This window comes from Mobula birostris, chromosome 22 (genome assembly GCF_030028105.1).
Source record: "Mobula birostris isolate sMobBir1 chromosome 22, sMobBir1.hap1, whole genome shotgun sequence".
Lineage (NCBI taxonomy): Eukaryota > Metazoa > Chordata > Chondrichthyes > Myliobatiformes > Myliobatidae > Mobula > Mobula birostris.
Window position 1 is genome coordinate 7,852,957 of NC_092391.1, and position 16,111 is coordinate 7,869,067.

General features: G+C 44.4%; 1 protein-coding gene across 2 annotated transcripts in view; it reads left to right on the forward strand.

Moving 5' to 3' along the window:
* LOC140186070 (olfactomedin-like protein 2A) overlaps nt 1-16,111 on the forward strand; it is a 54,253-nt gene that overhangs the window by 15,142 nt on the left and 23,000 nt on the right. The window contains exons 2-5 of one of the 2 annotated variants that reach the window (XM_072239922.1): nt 5,593-5,856; nt 8,142-8,249; nt 9,970-10,149; nt 11,458-11,722. In XM_072239922.1, coding sequence (XP_072096023.1) covers nt 5,593-5,856; nt 8,142-8,249; nt 9,970-10,149; nt 11,458-11,722 — 817 coding nt within the window. The remainder of the gene's footprint in view (nt 1-5,592; nt 5,857-8,141; nt 8,250-9,969; nt 10,150-11,457; nt 11,723-16,111) is intronic. The other variant, XM_072239923.1, reaches the window with a different exon arrangement.

Below are 16,111 nucleotides of genomic sequence, written 5' to 3' on the forward strand. Positions count from 1 at the left end.
ATTAAGCCAAAACCGATTTGTAGAAAAAAATCGGCACATACACGCATGGACACGTCACGCATGTGCACACAGGTGCCCGCGCAAGGCTTCATGGTCATGGTAGTCTTTCTCGGGGTAAACACAAGTGTCCCATATTTGACTGCTACTTTTGTCCCTTATTTGGGAGTAGGAAAGTTGGCAACCCCAGGTGTAGCACATGTTCTGCTTGCAAGGGTAAGTGCCAGGAGGGATATCAGTGGGAGAGACAAATGGACAGGGAGTTGTGTAGGGAGTGATTCTTGCGGAAAGAAGAAAGTGGGGCGGAGGGGAAGATATGCTTGGTGATGGGATCGTGTTGGAGATGGCGAGAATATTGGTTCCCCCTCAGGTTCAGGTGAAGCCCGTCCCTTTAGCACAGTTCATACCCCCCCCCCCGAAGAGTTCCCAATGATCCAAGAACCTAAAGCCCCATTCCCTGCCCAGCTTCTCAGCCATATACTTATCTGCCAAATCATCCTGTTTCTACCCTCACTGGGGCGGGGCACAGGTAGATTTCCAGAAATTACTATCCTGGAGGCCCTGCTTCTCAGCTTTCTGCCTGGCTCTCTACATTCTCTCTTCAGGACCTCTTTGCTTTTCCTTCCTACGACATTGGTACCAATATATGTACCAAGACATTGGCTGCTCTCCCTCCCTCTACAAAATTCTGTGGACGCGATCAGAGACAACCCTGACCCTGGCACCTGGGTGGCAACATACCAGCTGGGTATCCTGTTCATGTCCACAGAATCTCCTATCTGTTCCTCTGGTTGTTGAGTCCCCTCTCACTACCGTTCCCCTCTTCTCCCTCTTTCCCTTCTGCCAATAACCTTGTCTTCATGGCATTTCCCTCAACAGTATCCTAAACTCATTATTGAGGGGAATGACCACAGGGTTGCTGTATGCTAACTGCCTATTCACCTTCCCACTTCTTCGTTTGACAGTCACCCTGCTACCCGCCTCCTGCAACCTTGGAGTGACCACTTCCCTATTACTTCGATCGATGATCTCCTCACTCTCCCGTACAAGCCGGAGGTCATCCAGCTGCTGCTCCAGATCCCTAACACGGTCTACAAGGAACTGCAGCTGGATGCACTTCACGCAGATGTAGTTCCCTGGGAGACTCTGGATCTGCCAGGACTCCAACATCTGGCATGAAGAACACACAACAGCCATTTAAATTAGACTAAGTACCCCGACACAATAAGAAAAAAGGGAAACTTAACAGAAATCTTTCAATGTGTAGCAGACACTGTTTGTGATTCAACAAAGGTATGAGGTACAAGATGGTGAAAGACCTGAGACCCAAAGAGATGGCAGACGCTAGAATCCGGAGCAACAAACAATCTTCTAGGGGAACTCAGTGGGTTGAGCAACATCTGTTGGAGGAAAGGAGTTGTCAATGTTTTGGGTTAAAACTCTGCATCAGGACTTGTGTCATGATTTTATATACCTCAATAAACAAAAAATGCTGGAGGACCTCAGCAGGTCAGGCAGCATCAATGGAGAGGAATAAACAGTAGACATTTCAGGCCTCGGCCTGAAACGTTGACTGTTTATTCCTCTCCATTGACACTGCCTGACCTGCTGTGTTCCTCCAGCATTTTGTGTTTGTCGCTTAAGATCTACAGCATCTACAAAATCAAGTCAAGTCAAGTCGCTATTTATTGTCATTTCAACCATAAGCTGCTGGTACATTACACAGTAAAAACGAAACAACTTTCCTCCAGGACCATGGTGCTACATGAAACAACACAAAACTACAGTAGACTATGTGAGATAGCACAAAGCTACCCTAGACTATGTAAGACAACACAAAAACTACACTAGACTACAGACCTACACAGGACTACATAAAGTGCACAAAACAGTGCAGGGCAGTACAATAAATAATAAACAAGACAATAGGCACAGTAGAGGAGAAATTACAATATAATAATAAATGATGTAGATGTCAGTCTAGTATTAAGGAGTCTGATGGCTTAGGGGAAGAAACTGTTGCACAGTCTGGTCATGAAAGCCCGAATGCTTTTGCCAGATGGCAGGAAGGAGAAGAGTTTGTATGAAGGGTGCGTGGGGTCCTTCACAATGCTGTTGGCTTTACGGATGCAGCGTGTGGTGTAAATGTCTGTAATGGCGGGAAGAGAGACCCCGATGATCTTCTCAGCTGACCTCACTATCTGCTGCAGGGTTTTGCGATCCGAGATGGTGCAATTTCCAAACCAGGCAGTGATGCAGCTGCTCAGGATGCTTGTGTTTATACTTCTATAAGATCACCAGTCAGCTTTCTTCTCTCCAGGGTAACAACTCCCAAGTATAGTTGTTCCAACTATATTGATATTTTCGCTTATCAGTTTATAGGATGCGTGACTCCTGTTGCAGGATTTCAACCCAAAATCTTGATGATTCCTTTTGTTTCTCCAACAGGATGATTGTGCTGTTAAAGACCTGATATGGGCCATTGTTGCAAGACAAAGGTCTGAGAGTGCAAACTCCATTAACTGGAGCTTCCAGCTGGGCTCTCCTTTACACTCTGTTTCCAAAGCAACATAATTACTGCTAATTTGATGTTAAAACTCTCGGAATAGTGACATAATTAAAAAACCTCCGGCCTTCTTTTGTGTGGAGATTTGATCTGATAGTGTAGCCCAAACAAACGTTTTAAGAAGTTAATGGAAACCTTGAGGTATTACGTTTTCACAGAAACCTTGTTTACCTCAGTAATAAAGACTTGATTCAGATTTTTGCAAATGGCAGGCGTTTCAGTGATTCCGTGGCCCACATTGTAGCCACATGCTTTCCCGGATTTGCTGATGTTTACCTAACAAATTTACTGCAAAATAAACAGGCTCATTCCTGCTACCATTAATCCTTCAGTACCTGAGGGTGCAGGGTAACTGAATTTGAGTGGAGGCCAACTTCTGTAATTTCTTAACAGTATAAATCACAAATGAAATTGACAGGGGAGTTATGAATCGTCATAAAACAAAAGAGCAGAATTAGGCTATTCAGCCCATTGAGTCTGCTCCACTATTCCATCATGGCTGATTTATTATCCCTCTCAACCCTATTCTCCTGCCTTCCTCCATAACCTTTGACACCCTTGCTAGTCAAGAACCTATCAACCTCCACTTTAAGTATACCCAGTGACTTGGCCTTCACTGCTGTCTGTAGCGATGAATTCCTCAGTCTTACCACTCTCTGGTAAAGAAACTCCTCCTCTTCTCTGTCCTAAAGGGCCATCCTTGTATTCCGAGTCTGTGCCCTCTGGTCCTAGACTCCCTTCTATAGGAAACGTCTTCTCAACATCCACACTATCTAGGATTTTTAATATTCAATAGGTGTTAGTGAGTTTCTCCCTTCATTTTCTAAACTCTAGCAGGTACAAGTGCAGAGTCATCAAATGTGCCTGGTGTGTTAACCCTTTCATTCCCAGGATCATTCTTGTAGATTTCTCCTAGACCTTCTCTAATGCCAATACATGCTTTCTTAGATTTAAAAAGCCCAAAACTGCACACAATAATTCGAATACGGTCTGACCAATGCCTTGTAGAGCTTCAGGTGATCTATAAGGAACAGAACATTGAACAGTACAGCTTAGGAACAGGACTTCAGCCCACAGTGTTGTGTCAAGCCAATTAAATTAGTGATCAAATGACCAACTAAACCAATCTCTTCTGCTTACACAATATCCATATCCTTCCATTTCCCTCACATTCGTGTGACCATCTAAACATCTGCTTAAAAGTTCCTAATGTATCTGTCTCTACCACCACCCCAGGCAGGGCATTCTGTGTATCCATCACTCTTTTTTTTAAAAAAAGTCCCTCGTTTCCCCTTTGAAATTAGCCCCTCTTGCCCTAAATGCGTGCCCTTTGGTATTAGACATTTCAACCCTGGGAAAAAGATACTGTCTATCTATTCTATCTATGCCTCTCGCAACATCCTGGGTACTCTCGCAAAGTAGGGAGCGGTGTCTCAGAAAGGCAGCGTCCATTATTAAGGACCTCCAGCACCCAGGGCATGCCCTTTTCTCACTGTTACCATCAGGTAGGAGGTACAGAAGCCTGAAGGCACACACTCAGCGATTCAGGAACAGCTTCTTCCCCTTTGCCATCCGATTCCTAAATGGACATTGAACCCATGAACACTACCTCACTTTTTTTAATATACAGTATTTCTGTTTTTGCACATTTTTAAAATCTATTCAATATACGTAATTGATTTACTTGTTTATTATTACATTTTATTTTATTTTTTCCTCTCTGCTAGATTATGTATTGCATTGAACTGCTGCTGCTAAGTTACAAATTTCACGTCACGTGCCGTTGATAATAAACCTGATTCTGATTCTGATTCTAATCCTAAAAACTTCTATGAGATCTCCTCTTGGCTTCCAGCACTCCAGAGAAAACACCCCAAGTCTGTCCATCCTGTTCTAGCACATGCCCTCTAATCGGGGCAGCATCCCAATAAACCTCCCCAAAGACCTGACATCCTTCTGATGACCAGAACTGTAGACAGTACTCCAAACTAGAGTCTTATAAACACGAGACAGTCTGCAGATGCTGGAATCCAAAGCAACACCACAAAATTGCTGGAGGAACTCAGCAGGTCAGGCAGCATCTATGGAAATGAATAAGCAATTGATGCTTCAAGCCGAGACTCTTCTTCAGGACTGCAAAGGAAGGGGGAAGACGCCACAATAAAAAGGTGAGGGGGGAGAAGAGGAAGAGTGGACCATAGGAGAAAGGGAAGGAGAAGGGGCACCTGGAGGAAGTAAGAAGAGGTAAGATGCCAGGTTGGGAAACAGAAGAAGGGAGAGGAAGGGAATTTTCTTACCAGAAGGAGAAATCGATATTATTCATGCCATTAGGTTGGAGGTTACCCGGATGAAATACAAGGTGTTGCTCCTCCACCCTGAGGGTGACCTTGTGTTAAAACTACAGATTTATCTGATCTGACCTAAATGTGACTCCAGACCCACAACAATAGCATCTACACTTAAGTACAAAGAAACAGCTGGTGGAGTTCATTAGGTCAGGCAGCATCTGTGGAGGTAGAGAGATGGTCTAATGTTTCAGGCCAGTTTGATCTAGGGTCAACAATCCTTCTGTCTGACAGGCTGAGTTCCTCCAACAGTTTGTTTGTTGCTCTGGATTCCAGAGTCTGCAGCCTCTTGTGTCTCCACTGGCCGCTGAGATGGCCTCCAACAGCACTGGAATGCCTTTGGATATGTCAAGGATGTGAGAGGTGCTATGTAAATGCATCAGCCTGCAGTCAACAAACAACAGCGCTAAATTCAACGGAAGTGAACTAAACTGAGCATCCATAGACTGTTTCAATGTCTCTATAGTTTGATATTTTATATCCTGCTCATTTTTTTGCCATTTGCACAATTTACTTCATGACCCTCTTTGAGAAGACGAATCTCAGAGTATGTACTGCGTACGTACTTTGATAATAAATGTACTTTGAATCTTTGAAACATTGCCATGTCGATGTAACCCTGCTATAGTAAACACTGAAGTCCACTGATATTTACCTGCACATCAATTATTTTCACTTCATCAGTTGTTTGGGGACACCAATCAAGTCCAAATGATATCCGAGGGCTCTGACTGTCGCTGTAAATGTATCATGAGGCCACTGACAAAGGATGCCTGCAGTCGCATACGGAGTGGGAGCCTGCGCTTCGAGGACTTCTACACAGTCGAAACCGTCAGCTCCGGGACGGACTGCAAGTGTTCCTGTGTGGCTCCTCCATCGTCCCTCAACCCCTGCGAGAACGAGTGGAGGATGGAAAAGCTCAAGAAACAGGCTCCGGAATTTTTTAAGGTACTGCAGTAATGTTGGGGTGAACAGCCATGAATCATGAGAACCGAACACGGGTCTGTGCTGGTGGATATATTACGATTAAATTCTTTTGCCCCGTTAATGAATCAGTAATTATTCTGATGGTATGACTGACGGGTCTGATGGCATTGTGGCCATGAGGGACTTGTTCTAATCCTGGAAACATGAGTTCAAACACCATCCCAAAATGGAGGGGCTTAACCATTCATTTAAAAGGTGGGTGTTGGTATCCATAAGCAAAATTAGACCCGTCGAGTTTGCTCCACCAGTTGATCATGGCTGATTTACTATTCCTCTCAATCCCATTCTCCTGTCTTCTCACCGTAATCTTTGATACCCTTACTAATCAAGAACCTATCAACCTCCACTTTATAAATACACCCAATAACTTGGCTTGCATAGCGGTCTGTGGCAATGAACTTCACAGGTTCACCAGCCTTTGGATAAAGAAATTCCTGCTCCTGCTAGGTAGACAGACAGGTCGGTGGCTCTGCCCTTTGGATGTGTTCCCAGAGGGGGTAGTATACCGGTGGAATTGGCATTAGATGTGTTATTATGACACTGAATGTAGAGCTGTCTTATGGACAGTGTTGTGCTGGGAACCTGGCGCGGATCCTCGCCCTGCCGGATGCCGCGTGGACTCTTACCCAGGAACGCAGATGACAGGAACTGGGCACAAGTCCCTGCTGGCCCTCGCTTGTGTTCCACCGGCAATGAGCTCAATGCCATTCTTATTGAACTGGGTCCCCACCCAAACATCAGCCTCATTAACAGGCCTGGCTTCCAGTCAGCCCGGGCACACTGGACAAAAGGCATGGAGCCAGTATTCTGGGAACAGCAAGAGCCTGATCTCAATAGATTAGAAGACAAACCTCGGCCTGGGGAGTTTGGAGGGGCGGTGTGGTGCAGGTGATTGGCGCACAGTCTGCAGTCCCAGACTGGGAGGGGAAGTGGGGTGGGGAATAGTGGTCTCATCCAAGGGAAGTGAGTGAACTGAGACAATGCTCTGCACCTCCACACAGTCAGGGCTCTGGAGGAACTTTTCTCCAAAGCTGTAACTGAATTCCTTGAACTTCCAGCTCCCAGGATCAGACTATAGAGGTGATTAATCATATTTGTATCATATTTTATATTTCATAACAGCGTAGAAGAGGCCCATTTGGCCTATCAAATCTATGACTTCTCTCAGGGCACTCCCATCAGCCCATCCCTCTGCAACCCATTCTCTCTCGTATAGCCATTAACTTTCCCCCCATCCCCACCATCTTACACCAGGGGAGCTTCGTACTACCCAATTAATCTGCTGACCTCACTTGCAGGAGGTATCCAGAGCAACCTCTGTGACACCTATAGCCCCAAATTTTTTGTCTTAATATTTAAATATGCACATCTATCACCCAGGAGTAGATTAGCTACCTGCCCAAGTCTGGTCTCCTTTAAACCCAGGGTGAATTGGAGGCAGGGTTGAAAGATTTACTTATTTTCACTTCTTGCCATTTTCAACCCTACAATTTTAGGGGTTAAAGTTATCTTGAAGTTATGTTCATGTTGGAATAACACAATTCATGTTCAAAGTAAATTTGTTATCAAAGTATGCTGATGTCACCTACACTGAGGTTAATTTTTTGCAGGTATTCATAGTAAAACAAAGAAAAGCTATAAAATCAATAAAAAAAATCTCCATGCATTTGGCACTGAAGGCCTGGAGAGTTGTTCTTCAGTTGAGGAGGGCGTAAGTTTTGTTCACAGAGTATGTCTGGAAGATTAGTCTCATATTGGTCCCCATTTTGTTTGCATGTTACAGCATTTTCTTTTCAAAGTCACTCTCTGGCTGTGAGACATCGTGCGGGACAACAGTTTGCTGACGCCCACAAAATGCTGGAGGAATTCAGCAGGCCAGGCAGTATCTATGGAAAAAAGTACAGTTGATGTTTCTGGCCAAAACGTCGACTGTTTACTCTTTTCCATTGACGCTGCCTGGCTTGCTGAGTTCCTCCAGCATTTTGTGTGTGTTGCTCTGGATTTCCAGCAGCTGCAGATTTTCTCTCATTTGAGATTGCTGATGCCACTGTCCATTGTGCCCTCAACTAAAGAGTTAATTTTGGGTGGGGAGGGAGAGGCAAAGTGAGGGAATATTGGTATAGAAATCAAATTATAGACCTTAATTCATCTGAGTTAAAGTGACTACAAGAGAAACCTTAAAATGGTAATGCTTCACCTGACAAAATGGTTGGCGTGTTTAATTCAACTCTATGCTCTCACTCTAGTTGCAGTCACTCGTTGACCTGCTGGAAGGCACCCTGTACAGCATCGATATGATGAAAGTGCACTCGTACATACGGAAAGTGACAACACAGATGAACGACCTTGAAGAGGTGTGGTAGACAAAGTTCACTGTTAGTCGTTTGGGAGTCCCGGTAGCACAGAGAGCAATGTAACAGAAGGAGGAATAGAAATGAGGGAATTCTCTCTCATTCAGTATCATGTTTCCTAGCATCCACCACCACTAATTGTCTCAGCCTCTCTCTAACAGGGGATCCCAACCCTTTGTTATGCCCTGGACTCCTACCATTAACCGAGGGGTCTGTAGACCCCAGGTTGGGAACCCCTGCTCGAACAGAAAAGATTGCAGATATAATTTGAGAGGGTTCCCCGATAACTGAAGGGCATGACCTATCTTTTCCTCTTCCCAGGACTACAGTTGAGGTTTGTTCAGGTACACAGCATAGTGGTTAGCGCCACGCTATTGCAGCTTGGGGTGTTGGAGTTTGGAGTTCAATCCCGATGTACTCTGTAAGTCCTCGCTGTGGAATGTGTGCGTTTTGGCTGGGCGCTCCAGTTCCTCCCACACTCCAAAGGCTTACTGGATAAGTTAATTGGTCATTGTAAATTGTCCCGTGATTAGTCAGGGTTAAAGCAGGGTTTTTGGGGAGTACTGGGTGGTGCAGCTGGGAAGGCTGGAAGGGCCTGTTCCGTGCTATATCACCAAATAAATGAAGTAGAATAAGTAAATTAAATTAAACGTGACCTCTCCACAGCCAGTCCAAGCCTAAGGACTGATCAGCTGTTGTGTAGCTGACCCAGTCCAAAGTGGAAACAGTATTTAATCTCCTACATGCTCTTTCTGGGCAGAAGATGGTACAGCCGAGCGTATCAGTATGTACCGGGTAAAATCCTGAGCAAAGCCGGTGCAGGGCAACCCAACTCCATGTACTGTAGTAGACTGGTGACTAGATTCATCCCTAATGCTTTAGCAGAACATACACAAACATCACACACAAAATACTGGAGGAATTCAGCAGGTCAGGAGTATCTATGGTGGGGAATAAACAGTTGAACTGATGCAACCTGATAAAGGGTGTCAGCCTGAACTGTTTATTCCCCTTCACAGATGCTGCCTGACCTGCTGAGTTCCTCCAGCATTTTGTGTGTGTTGCTCAAGATTTCCAGCATCTGCAGCATCTCTTGTGTTTATCAAGCTTGTGTCGGGTAGGTGGCCTTTATTCTGAAATATAATGATAAGCATGTCCATTCCCACTGGCTAGGAAGTTCTGAATCATTCATCAGTCAATTCTCCAGTCTCCAGTCAACAATGCCTTGAATCTGTCCTTTGCTGCATAGTTGCTTCATCTCCTGACATGTGCCTATCCAAGAGTTCCTTAAATGTCCACATGCATTCCTCTATTCTCTGTGTACATAAATAAAAACCTCCCTCTGATGTTCCTCCCCCATACTGTACTTCCCTCCAATCACCATAAAATTATCCCCCCTTGTATTAGCCATTTGAGCCCTGGGGAAAAATAAATCTCTGGCTGTCCACTCTATCCATGTTTCTTACCACTTTGCTGCAGCGTCCTTCATTCTGATTGTATGTGTTTGCAAACTCAATTAGAAATAAAATATTTCCAAAGTAATTCATCCCTGAAACATGTTACTGGGAAACCATATTGATGAAATTCAGTTTAATGTGTAATATTCTACATTGACTTGGGCTAGCAATGAAATCTCTTCTCGGACATGTACTGATGGAATTGTAACCCTGAAGCTGGTACAATACATTATGTGATGGATGGAATAAATTCTACTGTGTTTCAGACCATCAAATCAAACCTGAGCAGGGAGAATGACTTCATGAAAGAGAGCGTGAAAAACCTTTCCGATCAGATGAGACGCTACGAAAACTACTCTGAGATTATGCTCAGTGTAAAGAAGGAAATTTCGAAGCTAGGTCTCCAGCTACTGCAGAAGGATGCAGGTGTGGAAGATAAGCAACAGGTAAAAAGATTTAAAGATTAATTGTCACATTGAAATGTATTGGTTGGCTCCTGGTGGATGCCCATGCGGTCACAGGGAGAACATACAAACTCCTTACAAACAATGGTGGAAATGAATCTGGGTCACTCGCTCTGGAATAGCGTTACACTAACCGCTAGGCTACCTATTACTCTATGACTCAATTCTGGGCTAGTTTATAAAAGGTTAGCAGTGACAAGAAGTGCAAGAGGAATGGTGGTTGTCTATTGTGTCCAACGATGACAGGAAGCCTGTGGGGAGAGCTTTAAAGTGGAACACCCATTATACAGGCAATTCCACTTTCTTGACCTCAGAAGTCTGTGTCTAATGGTACAAACAAGCACCTCAAACTGGGGTATTCCTTAGCTGCAGTACATGACCACCATGTCTTCTATGCCTTGACATGTCCTTCGCTCTCCACGGAGCGTTGCAGAATCTCCTTCCTAGCCGTTGGACCTCACTGTAAATCTCATCCACATAGTCAGCTGCAGCAGACTTCACATGAAAGGACAGGAATGTCCCTATCTCACCAGGGTGTGATGCGCACCAGCTACTCTCACCTGGCTTAGCTTGCCTGTCGAAGCGGAGTACCGTGGTGTGGCTGCTGTCACATACAAACAGCTACTTGGATCCACTGATGCGAGCAATGGGAATAAGAGGAGCTTAATGGCATAGGGAGATTCACTAAGTGAGTGCGGCAGAGGGAGAACCATGGTGTGTCGGAGAGACCCAGGGGAAGACAAGAAGCAGGTCAGGAATGTGGAGAAGACTACAAATGCTGGAAGGAGGACAAGAACCACTCAAACGCTGGTGAATGTCGGCAACACCGGCCACACAAATGGGCTATGGGCTCACAGAAGGACAGCAATGAGAAAGAAAGAAAAGGGGGTGGCAAGGTAGCATGGTAGTTAGTGTAATGTATTACAGCACCAGCGAGCTGAGTTCAATTCCCACCTCTGTAAGGAGTTGGTAAAAGAAGCCTTAAAATAGGTGCTCCTAAATTGGATGCTTCGGTTTCCTCCCACATTCCAAAGAGATACGGCTTAGTAAATTGGTAGGTTAATGATAGAATGGTGGAGCAGATTCGATGGGCCAAATGGCCTAATTACGCTCCAGTGCCTTATGGTCACGGGTGTAATTGGGCAGCCTAGGCTCATTGTAGTGAGAGGGCCTGTTACTGTGCTGCATCTCTAAATAAAATTGAAAACGAAAAGAAGAAACTCATTTGAAACACTCAGAGTACTGGGGCATCCTCAGATTATTACTGAATCTACAACTTTTTTTTTTCAGGACACAACTGGGCCAAAGGGCGTGAAGTATTCAAATAAAGTAGAGAACAAGAAAAAGCCGCCAGCCCGAAAACCTCTTCCCAAGGTACCAAAAGACAAAGTGATTAAACCAAAGAAGGCAGCTGCAAAAACCAATCCAGCTGCCTTACCCAAAATACCACAGCCCACCACCAAGGCCAAGCCTGGCGTCCAGCAGCCAGGTATCGTAAAAAGTGTTACCTACTACATAGCCGGAAGGCGCGAAGACACAGGAAATGACGGTAAGAGTAAGTACAAAGAAAGCAAAATCCCGGCGTTTTCACACAGTCTGTCGGATATTATTGCCAATTATGATCACAATATACTTTTAATTCATTGCTTTTTTTAGATGGTTCAGGGTGGTATAATAAATTTTCCAACAAACCTGATTAAAGGGAGTTTAAAGGGAGGCAGGTCTCTGTGCTTACCAGATGTGAAAACCTGCTGTGGAATATCCATTACTGAGTCTTTGCTTACCATTTTCAAAAATGTCTGATGATCCTTTGAGTCATTTTTACCTTATGAGGGATCATCCCCTTCCATTTTTTAACAAATTATATTTAAAGATTAGTAAGAGGCTGTGTTGCACATAATGTGATTTAATGTGAAGCTTCCACCCCTGCCCAAGTAAAGAAGGTTATGTGTTGCATGTCTCTATAACTCGTAGCAAGTAGAAGTATTAAAACTTTAAGAAGAGAATCACTTTAGGTAAAATGACAACAGAACATAGATAATACATTCCATTACTTTACTTTACTTTATACCTTATTGTTGCCAAACAACTGATACTAGAACGTACAATCATCACAGCGATATTTGATTCTGCGCTTCCCGCTCCCTGAATTACAAATATTAAATATTAAAAATAGTAAAAATTAGTAAATATTAAAAATTTAAATTATAAATCATAAATAGAAAATGGAAAAATAGAAAGTAAGGTAGTGCAAAAAAACCGACAGGCGGGTCCGGATAGTTGGAGGGTACGGCCCAGATCCGGGTCAGGATCCGTTCAGCAGTCTTATCACAGTTGGAAAGAAGCTGTTCCCAAATCTGGCCGTACGAGTCTTCAAGCTCCTGAACCTTCTCCCGGAGGGAAGAGGGATGAAAAGTGTGTCGGCTGGGTGGCTCGTGTCCTTGATTATCCTGGCAGCACTGCTCCGACAGCGTGCGGTGTAAAGTGAGTCCACGGACGGAAGACTGGTTTGTGTGATGTGCTTCGCCGTGTTCACGATCTTCTGTGTTAACTTTTTGAAGCAGAAAATTCTTAAGCTGTGCTTGGTTTCTCCAGAGGAAACCCACGTCCTCAGGGGGAGAATATACAAACTCCTTACAGGCAGTGGCAGGAATTGAACCCCGATCGTATTTGTAAACCGTACTACCATGCACACTGGGCTCCGGAGGACTCTGTTAGTCAGGCAGCATCTACGGAGAGGAAGGAATTGTGACTTGACCCAAAACATTGTCAGTTCCTTTCCCCTCAGAGATGCTGCTCCTCCAGCAATTAGTTTTTTGTACATACATTATCTGCTTGTTGGTTTCTGAACAGATAGATGGCCTGATCATCTCGTTTGAGAGATGTTCACTTTGCCAATACATCATTTACTCAGCCATAAAAATCGAGTAGCAAAAATGCTTGTCTCTCATCTTTTGATCATTTTCTTCAGCATCAAATTCAAATTAATTTATTTATCACATGTGCATTGAAACATACAGTGAAATGGGTTTGTGTTAACAACCAGCACAACCTAATGATGTGTTGGAGGCAGCCCACATGTGTTGCCACACATGCTGGTGCCAACATCACTACGTACTGTGTCGTATGACATGGGCAATCATGACCATGATTGTTCTTGGCAAACTTTTCCACAGCAGTGGTTTGCCATTGCCTTTTCCTGGGCAGTGTCTTTACAAGACGGGTGACCCCAGCCATTATTAATACACTTCAGAGGTTGTCTGCCTGGTGTCAGTTGTCACATAACCAGGACTTGTGATCTGCACCAGCTGCTCGTACGACCATCCACCAGCTGCTCCCATGGCTTCACGAGACCCTGGTCAGGGGTGGGGGGGGGGGGGGGGTTGCTAAGCAGGTGCTACACCTTGCCCACAGGTGACCTGCAAGCTAGTGGAGGGAAGAAGCAGTTTACACGTCCTTTGGTAAAGACGTATCTCCACCCTGATACCCAACATTTTGCCTCTTTTAGACTGCAGTTCTGGTCAAGAGTAAGGAACTAGTCTTTTATCTCTGGAGGGACAATGCAAGAACTTGTTGGCTGGTTCTGCAAATGTAAGAAACCCTCCAAGGACTGAGTTTGGAAACAATGGTCATTCATTACTTCTCTGTTTGAACATTCCCATCACTTTTGTTTACATCACAAAAATCGCAGCATTTTTCTGGTCAGAGTTTCATTCCTCTAGTCATGGTCAGTATTTCCTTGTGGTCCAATGTGATTTGTATAGTTACAGGGTGGTCTTGCTCTTGATTCCAGGTGGTCCTATGTGGGGTGTACATCTGTTTTTCTCTACTATCGTGTTAAGAGGGTGTGTCCATATTCCCACATGACCAAGGATAGTGTTCCTATTGGCAGAAGAGCACTATGGTTTCTATTTTTGAAAGAGCCTAAATTGGTCTCCAATGTCAACATGATATCCTTTATCTTGCAGACAAGGGAATTGGCTTGATAGTGTTTTATTCTCCAGTATTAAATAACATAATCCTTGATGCAATTTTAGGTACAATATATACTTCAGTTTCAAGAATTAGTTCATGGTCACTAAACTTTGGAACAAATTGCAGTTCATATTATTGTGATGACCATATTTTGTCAATAATAAAACCAAAGGCAGGGAGCTTGGGAGAAAACTGATTGGCACAATGTCAGTGGTCTGAATGCATCATCAATGATCTTCCCATTGTGTAGTGGTTAGTGTGGCGCTATTACAACTTGGGGCGTTCCGGAGTTTGGAGTTCATTTCCGATGCCGTCTGTAAAGAGCTTGTACGTTCTCTTTGTGAATGTTTGGGTTTCCTCCCAGAGCCCAAAGATGTACCAGTTAGTAGGTTAATTAGTCATTGTAAATTGTCCTGTGATTAGGCACGGGTTAAATTGGTGGGTAGCTGGGCCGCTCGGCTCGTTGGGCCAGAAGGGCCTGTTCCATCCTGTATCTCTAAATAAAATAAAATAAATTAAATTAAATAAGCCAAGCAGGAAACTACTAAAAATAGTTCACTTACTACCCCTGGGGACCTCCATCACCTGCTCTAATAGCAAGCTGAGACAAATCTTCCTTCTCCATCTGCACAGTCTATAAAGTATTTGAAATACTCAATTAATGTTCAATAACTTGACACAGTGAAAGTACTGAAAGTGAATTTCTTCTCTGGAATCACTAAAAAGTGTCTCTCATCTACATCATGGTACATAATGGTTAGCACAGTCACTTTCCAGTTCCAACTATAGGATTGGGGTTGACTCCCACTAGTGCCTGTAAGGACTTTGTACTTCTTCCCCATGACCGCCTGAGTTTTCTCCAGTGTTCCATCTGCCCATCATCCCCTCCACATCTCGTTCCAGCTCCCACCTCCCAGCCTCTATCTCACACCATACGAACTGCTACATACTAGCATTCCTCCCTCTCAGTCCTAATGCAAGGTCTCGACCCGAATGTTGACTTACAACTTTTGCCTCCACAGATCCTACTTGACCCACTGAGTTTTTGACCCAGCGCGTTCTGCCTTTTGTTCTTGATATCAATATCTGCAATCTCTTGTCTTCAATGGGAGTAATGAACAATAAACACTCTGCTGGAGGAACTCTGGGTCGAGCAGTATCTGTGGTGGGAAAGGAGCCCAGGGTGGGTTCTAATGCTCCATCCCCACAGGTGCTGCTCGACCCACTCAGTTCCTCCAGCAGATAATTTGTTGCTCTGCAGTCTAGCATCTGCCGTCTCCTGTGTCTGTGCTTCTGATGATAACTGGTTAATCTCTAAATTTGGAAAACCTGCTCTCTCGGTTGAATGGCTCCCTAAGGCTACGGCAAATTGTGTGGAGAACAATACAAACCAAACAGGGAGGGGTAGGTGCAATTAAGTGAAATGGCTCGAACCAATTCACTCCGAGGAGAATATTGTGGTGTGCATCCTGTTCCAACACATTGCATTGAGCAGTGTTGTCATTTCCTGGTCAGACTGTTCCTGTTGCCAACAGGTTTTCCTGTAGCTTTGTTGGTTCCCAATTGCTTTTCCTGAAACTTTGTTCCTCGGGAGGGATAATTCCATTAAAATGTTCTCAGAATGCCCACTCATGCTGTGAAAGGAGAGTTGCGGGGTCCCTAGGTGGCCCCCACAACTCGCTGTGCGTGTGTGAAGAAGATGATAGGTTTGTGGGGGTGATGAGCATGTGCATGTGTGTTTTGTACGTATGTTTTGTGCGTGTACATGTGGGGTGTATCTGTGGAGGAAGTAATGGGTTTGTGGGGGTGATGAGCATGTGGGCTGTGTGTGGAGGAAGTGCTGAGTGTGTGTGTGCAGGCAGGGTGCAGGGAGGCCAAGTCATTGGATATATTTAAGACAAAGGTTTATAGATTCTTGATTAGTCAGGCCATGAAGGGATACGGAGAGAAGACAGGAGATTGGAGCTGA